The following is a 7890-nucleotide window of genomic DNA, read 5'->3' on the forward strand; positions in this document are numbered from 1 at the left end:
TCGCATCGCCTCGCCTTCTCGCAGCCACAGGTCGAAGCGGATGTTAGTTTTTCTATGAAATATAGTATAAACGATTTTATAGGAAAAATTCCATGAGATCCAATCCTATGAATCTACCTCTCAAAAAAAAACCTATGAATCTAAAGACCAGCGTAGAAAAAATTCCTAAGGATTTCAATCCTCCAGATATCCTATAGAATTCATTTGAATCAATAAGGTACGAGGCTCAAATGAATTTGTCAATGCCCAAGTCTAGCTTCTACATGTCCGCATTGCAGCTGTACTGAATTTTAGTCTATGATAGTAATGTTTGTAAAATTTCTACCGAGAGAAGAGTACCATATTGATGCAGGCACAATAATCATTTGCTTCATTGTGACTTCGATTCACGAACTGCCATGTTAATAACCAGAAGACTGTTGGGATGCATATTCAGTACAAAGCGATCCCTCCTTTCTGGCCAACACACAATCTAGCCGTACAGTAGCAAACTAGTACCATGTATGATTAATAGGTCCCTTAAAAGCAGGAGGTCAGAGGGTGCGAAGAAAATGAAGGACATCAATGCATGGAAGCAGGAGGTCCGAGGGTGCGAAGAAAATGAAGGACATCAATGCATGGACCACGTGTTGCAGTTTTCTTGCATCAAGCTTGTGATTAGTCTTCTGTTTTCTGAAGGTAAGCATCTTGATTGGCACATGCAAGCTCCAAACATTTTGCACAGCATCTGCATTCAGGAACAAGCAACAGCCTGTACAGTTAGTGCATCGGCAGATGGATCACGTATGTTTAAAAGAAGACCAGCTAGAAACCCCCTCTCTCTCCCTTCCCGTGCATCAGCAGATGGATCACGTATGTTTAAAGAAGGCCAGCTAGAAACTCCCCCCCCCCCCCCCTTCTCCCTCTCTCTCTCTCTCTCAACAGACATAAAACTAACAAATGCGGGAACTACGTAATCAGCAGTACAATGCAATTCTGGATAAACTAGGCACAACAGCAATAAATCAGTATATTACGTGTGAACATTTAGTTCTAGGTAAAATCAAAACATTGACAAATTATAGGCGATTCTGGATAAAGTAGGCAAGCAAACTAGCAATAAATTTGACTAAACTTGAAAGATGGAAACCGCAAGATAGGCCATTCTAGATTATATTTATGCAAGAGAGTGACAGACATAAATCAGTTTGGGCACTGCAAAGAATATAGGAAGTGCTAATTGGTGCTGGACTTTAAGATTTTTTTTGACAGGGAACCTATATATGTAACATAGGATTTGGGCATTGTCTTTCTAGAAGAAGCACTCATCTTACTTGGTAGGGAAGCCAAATCCACCAGCATTGTCAGCAAGGTTCCTCTGCACCAGAGAGCAGAGATCAATGAGAGAGAGAGAGAGAGAGAGAGAGGGGGGGGGGGGAGGGGGGAGAGAGAGAGAGGGAGGGAGGGAGGGAGAGAGAGAGAGGTACCTTCAAACATTTCTATTGATCAAAGTAACATTTAAACTCCAGGAAAACTCGCCTTGGCGCATCCATGGTGTCTCAATATTTTCAATGAGATCGACATTTGATGGTATCTGGATTACTTCACAAAACGTCACTGGATGAGCATCCACAAACAGGTTGCCATCAACTGTGATGGTCTCACCAAGCTTCACAGCGAGAACTGAACGAGACAATGGTAATATTATTGGCATGCAACGGACAAGGTCAAGAAGCCCCAACCCAGGTGCTCTAGAGCGTACGGGTTGCTCATGCACAGAAACGTAGTCTGCTCGGTCGATAGATAAGATGCTGCTGGCTCCAATCCCCTGGTTTACTGAAACCAAACCACTGATCGAGTATGTCTGACCAGTTGGTGGCAGCTGCAGCTTGATTTCAACATTGAGCTCCACGGCTCCTGTCAAAACAGCATATACCACAAGTACCTGGCCACCGCCATAATTCATGGCCTTTGACATAGTTCCATTATAACAGGAGAACCCGTCATCCAAACACATGAAAATGTCATCGCGAGTTGTGGTCTTGGTTGTACCTGGAACGATTTCAAGGAATGATCCAGCTTCGGACGAAATGGCCAAATCTGGCCCAGAAAGCCGGAACCCATGAGCATCGCTACGTGAATAAATAACATGAGTACCACGATCTTCATGCACGAGAATGCCTTTTATATCATGCAGCTTGATACCTTTGGGGCATACGGTGAAAATCTGGAGAAGTGTTTTACCAGGACCTGCTAGAGATTGTGGCTGCCCCTTGTTAGCACCATCATCGCGGCCAGGTGTTCTAGGTAATGGTAGTTGAGCCTGCTTTTTTCCCTTTTTGTCCTCGCCACCACCATCGTCTCCCGATGACCGGGAAGGTCCTGATGATGGTCCAGCATTGGTGGTGTCCAACACTCTTCCAGGAGCAAGCGTGTTGAGAACCAGATGTAACAGAAGTGCTACTTCATCCACGGTGGATGCACCTATCTTGTTTCTCAGCGATGAATCAATTATTGTCTTCATATTATCAAGAGCCCACTGCCGCATCACGATTGACATATCCTTCCAATACCATATGCAATAGATGAGAACATCTGTGATGCTTAGGCCACCAGACACAGCCTCACAGATATTGTTCATCCTTGCAGGCTCATTCAGCATAAAATTGATGGTCCTTACAAATGCACGTGTATGGCATCAAACCAACCATCTTCCCCCAATTTGAGTTCCCTCATTTTTTCCAGTAACTCTTCCTCCTCCAAAAACGGCGGGGTCGGGTTAATCATGTTGATATAATCACAATTGAAGCCCAGTAGAATCGCTCCAGGGATTGTGGGAACGACGAATGTTGTACCTCTAAGTGCCGGTCCCATTTCATACACTTGCCCTTCCTTGTTGCTGAAAGCCATGTTATAAACATTATGATGTTTTGTGTGCATAGTGGTAAAATCACCATTTCTCCCTATTAGTTTCGGTTGAAGCCATTTCAAAGGAACTCTGTTGAACTCCACTTGAAAAGGGAGCACATAACAATTTTTGATCTTTTCATTCTCCCGACCCTTCACTAATCTGCGACGAAAATCGTCTATCATGCTCATATAGCTGTCAAGTGTCATGTCATATGTTACTCGTTCGATATCTGGTTCCCTGCTTCCAGAGTAAATACAAGAATTTACTGAAGTCTTCATCTCAAAAGATGTATAATAAATATCTTAAGAATAACAATAACAAAGACTTGGTTGTCGCTAAGATTGAACCATTTAAGAAGCAAAGGCAGAGTTTAAGAAGCAAAGGCAGAGCTTAAGAAGAAAAGGCAAAGTACAACATATTACCTTTCCATCTGTGATGCAGCCCAGTTTTGTTCAAGAAGTTTGATTTTTCCGTTTACATTATGAATAAAAGAGATAGGATCATCCTTTCCTGACAAAGTTGATAGCGTCTTTGTTTGTTCAACTAACCAATCACGTATTTCCTTAACCATTCCCTTGAACTGCAATACAAAAAATAAAAGACCAGATAAAAATATTACTTTACAATAGCATCATATATACAGTAGTTCTAAATTCATGTTTGCTTCTTTTCTTGTTATTGACTTATTGTTATACCTCTTCTCTTGCTTTTTGCTTAATTGTTTTATACTTTCGATCTTCCGACAGTAGAAGACCATCGTAATGCTTCAATTTTCTTCTAAGAGCTTCAGCCATAGAATATTTCTGTTCATGCTCATTCTTCCGAGCCAACATTATTTCCTGAACCTGCATTAAGACGACAAGATGCTCATCACCCATTTATTGCATCTTATCCCAGAAAACGTAATGACATGCAACAATTTGCATAGAATGGTGGAAAAAAAAGCAGACCGAATTAACATGGTTGTATTTCTCATCAAGCTCCAGATCATCATGATCCAACCGATCCTTTAAATCATTTAACAATTGTTCCTCATCTTCCCTGGCGAATTCTGCGATCTACAAATAACATACACACATCAGCATTTGTACATATTCTGGAGAGAACTGGCGATAAGTTTAGATTTATCAAACCTTAAGCATGTCGGAAACCATCACTTTTAATTTTTCTCGTAAGCCCATTCTCCTCTCATTTTCGCGGGCGACAGAAATTTCATCAGCCCCTAATACCGGAACCTCTGTCATTTGCTCCTAGAATTTTGTGAGGAGTAAAATATGAGAAGATATTCGTATAGCTTCACCTCCACAAAGGTAAAAAGGGATTTGTTTTTCTTTTTACCATAGCTAAAAAATCTTCGAACTATCGGGAAAACTTATGTATAACTTACTAAGACAGATAACATTTTGATAAATGTCATACCACCACAACATATATACTCCCTCCGTAAACTAATATAAGAGCGTTCAGATCATTATTTTAGTTATCTAAACACTCTTATATTAGCTTACAGAGGGAGTATCATTTAGGAAGTAATTAGAATCCATGAATACAGTATTTTATACCTTAACTGATAAGATCACATCATCATTAACCTGCATATAAGATGAAAAATTGTTAAGAAACTGTTCGCAACACTAAACAAGTGTAAAGTAAGGATAGAAAAGAGTGCAGCATACTTTGCATTTTAGCAGGCCATCCTTCAGAATTTTGTGCCTAAGAGCTTCAGTGCGTTTTTTGAAAGCAGCACTTTTAATAGCACACTGTATAGCACATCCTTTTGCAACACTCTCATCTGCAAATTTTGCATCCCCCGTAGGCTTTTGCTTGAACACACCTTGAAGATAGCTATGTAACGCGCAAATTTGTACACCTGGCCCAGTCAATACAACACCATCGACTATCTTCTTTTGAACTAAACCAGTTTCCCTTATTTCTACTTTAGCTTGACTGAGGGCCTTTTTGAACAATTCCCCCAGCTGATTCAGTATGTGACCACAGACTTTAGTGAACATTGATTCGGATATTTCATTGTCATCATATATATTTATTGGTGCTTTTCCTTTTTTATATTCGATCTTGAGCTTTTCTGGATCACCATGGGTACTACCAGCATTGTACTTTGTTTTCTGGAAATGACTCGCGATAGCATCAAGAAAATTTTTCTCAGCGGTCGATGAATCATTCAGATAAGAAAGAACCTCAACACCATAGTTCCCTAACCTAACAATGCTAACCTGCAATACAGTTTTCCCAACATCCACAAAGACAACATGGTGGTATGTGTCTTTCTTGAGAATAAGCTTCCGACTGATACCATGATAAATGGCAGCAGCAGTTGTTGAGTTAATCAGGGAAATCTGACTCAGGCCAGCAATTTCAGCAGCTTGGTGTACAGCAGTGCGCTCGGACTGGGTGAAATAGCTGGGAACACCAATGCAACACCCTTCCACGGTGACACTGAGGGCTCTTTCTGCTGTGATCTTCAGGTCTGTGATCAACATAGCTAAGACTTGGGCTGGAGTGAATCGCGCATCAGAATCTGGAAAAGCTACAAGCAGGACATTGCTGTTCTGCTCCTTCACAACCCAATGTTGTAACTCTGGAACAGATTGAATATCAGACATGCTCCTTCCGATTATTTTCATGACATCAGAGAAACAATTATCCCCGCCAACAGCATCCTTGCCAGTGAGTCTTCGTCTCCCATCAAACCGAACTGCTGCAGGCGTACCAAGTTGACCATGTCTGTTCCTTGCAATCTGGTACACTATACTACTTCCCGGAATAAAGGACACGCGCCATGTGTCGCTGCTCAGATCGAACCCCACAGGACAGTCCTGTTCGGTACCAAGTACCGAGCTTTCAGTTGATAAGGCTGCGCTAGCGGCCATCGCACGGGCTACCAGTTCCGGAAGGAGAGGCCTGGGAAAAGGACGCGGGCACGCGGAGGAGGCTGGAAGTCGTCCGCGACACACGGCGTGCTGTCGGGAGCAAGCGGCGTTGCAGAAAGGGGAACGAGGAAGACAGCAGCGTCCCGGAAATGCGGCGGCGCTGAGAGGCTAGCGCGGCCGGGAGCAGTGACGCGAAGGTCTGCGCTAGGGTTTCTACTCCTCTCGCGATCGTGTCCTGAAGGTGAAATGCGGGTGAAAGCTGCGTCCAGGAGGTGCTGCGGCGGTAAGTGGCTAGGGCGGGAGTGGAGACGGCGAAGGGCCGGGGATCATGACCGGCGGCGCTAGGGTTTCTACCCCTCTCGAGATCGATTCTAGCAGAGTGAAGCACGGAAGGTGAATGCTGGCGAAAGCTGCGTCCGGGAGGTGCGACGGCGGCAAGAGGCTAGGGCGGGAGGGGAAACGGCGAAGGGCCGGGGGTCATGACCGGCGGCGCTAGGGTTCTAACTCCTCCGGTCCTCCCGCGTTTGCGTCCAGGAGAGCGAGCTGTGAGTGGTCTCGTGCGCGAGGGGGGGCTTTTCTATTTTGAGGCAGAGGGGAAGTCCAAGGCTCCAAGCTCGCCAGTCAGCCAGTGCGCATCGCAGGCCGTCTCAGCCTCTTTGCTCGGCTCTGCTCTCAGCTCAGCGGGCCGGCCCAATAAATCTGATTTTGGAAAGGTTTTTTCTGTGCTTTATTCTATGTTATTTTTGTCCTTTTTTCTGTACCTTTTCTATTGGTTTTCATATGGGTTTTCAGTTTTATTTTGTATTTTTTCTATATTTTTTCGAATATATGTCAGTTGTATATAAATTTAATAATTGAACATTTTCGTATACAGTTTGAGTTTTTAAGGTACATGTTAAACATCTTTCCAAATACCCTCCGCTCAATATTACTTCTCGCTCAAATGGATATACCTAGCATTCCAATCAAGAAAATAAAATAATAATAATAATTGATGAAAATCGGGAAAGAAAGGAACAAAACAATAACAAAACAAAGAAAACAGGGAAACCAAAAAAACCGTGAAGAAATGTTGAAAAAAATAAAAAAAGGAAAAAAAGAAAACAAAAAACAGAACGAACCAACCCACTGAGCGAGGCGAACGAGCCAACAAAGGAAAGAAAAACATAAGAAAATGGGTGAGTCGAGTCCCTACAGCGCGGGGCAAAAAGCTTCTGGGAGGCGAAAGGAGCTCTCGCAGTATCATACGAAAAATTTGGTGAGGATGTAATCAAGGAGAAAGAAATAACATGTGTGGGTATCATGTGAAGTCATGACAAGGCTGAAGTACCTAGGTGACCTGGGGTTTAGAGATTTGAAACTCTTTAACTTGCTTTGCTAGCAATACATGCTTGGAGATTATTATAGGAGCCATCATCTTTGAGTGAGAGAATTCTTAAAGCAACTTACTACCCCGAGGGCATTTTTCTCACTGCGGAATTGGGTTCTCGTCTATCTCAAATATGGTGATGAACTCTGGAAGGAAGAGACGCCATGAAAAGCAAGGAATTATACAAAGAATCTGAAATGGGCAGATAACTGGATTCCTAGAGCTCCATCGTTGAGGCCAATCCTTTCCCTTGTTGACAATCCGCCAGTTTGGGTTTTTGACCTGCTTCAGCTAGCATTTGTTTCATGAGATGAAGAGTATATTCGGTCTATTTTTCTGCCAATAGGTGAGGATGAAATCATCAAGATCCTAGTTTGCACTAGGAACATACCAGATTTTTGGGTGTGGAACCCCGATAAGAAGGGCTACTTTTGGCAGCTCCGCTTACAAGTTATCAAGATGAACATGCAGCGTGAAGAATTGACTTGAAGGCCGCAATGACTCATCAAGCAATGAAATGGAGGAAAAAGCTTGGCCATCCATGCAGAGTATTTCGGTGCCATCCAAGGTAAAGGTGTTCTTATGGAGACTTGCTCGTCACTTCCCGGCGACCGATGTTCTTCATAACAGAAACATATCACGCATTGATTATTGTCCTCTATGCGGCTGGGAGGACTCATGGAAACTTATCTTTTTAGTTTTATATTTATTTCATTATATGTCAACCTTATTTAAATAAT

At 42.9% G+C, this 7890-nt stretch overlaps 1 protein-coding gene across 1 annotated transcript; it reads right to left on the reverse strand.

The window, feature by feature from the left end:
* Window positions 1–343: 343 nt before the first annotated feature.
* LOC123430334 lies at window positions 344–3939 on the reverse strand. Its single transcript, XM_045114201.1, has 5 exons — window positions 3841–3939; window positions 3313–3735; window positions 1467–3127; window positions 1314–1357; window positions 344–727 (listed from the first exon to the last, which is right to left on the reverse strand). Exon 3 carries the CDS (start codon window positions 2639–2641, stop codon window positions 1469–1471), a length of 1173 nt encoding a protein of 390 aa, XP_044970136.1. The 5' UTR covers window positions 2642–3127; window positions 3313–3735; window positions 3841–3939; the 3' UTR covers window positions 344–727; window positions 1314–1357; window positions 1467–1468.
* Between the last annotated feature and the right edge of the window lie 3951 nt (window positions 3940–7890).

Source organism: Hordeum vulgare, chromosome 2H (genome assembly GCF_904849725.1).
Source record: "Hordeum vulgare subsp. vulgare chromosome 2H, MorexV3_pseudomolecules_assembly, whole genome shotgun sequence".
NCBI classification, from domain to species: Eukaryota; Viridiplantae; Streptophyta; class Magnoliopsida; order Poales; family Poaceae; genus Hordeum; species Hordeum vulgare.

Coding starts and splice junctions, on each gene's coding strand:
- LOC123430334 (XM_045114201.1), bottom strand. CDS start 2,641: ATGCTGAATGAGCCTGCAAGGATGAACAATATCTGTGAGGCTGTGTCT.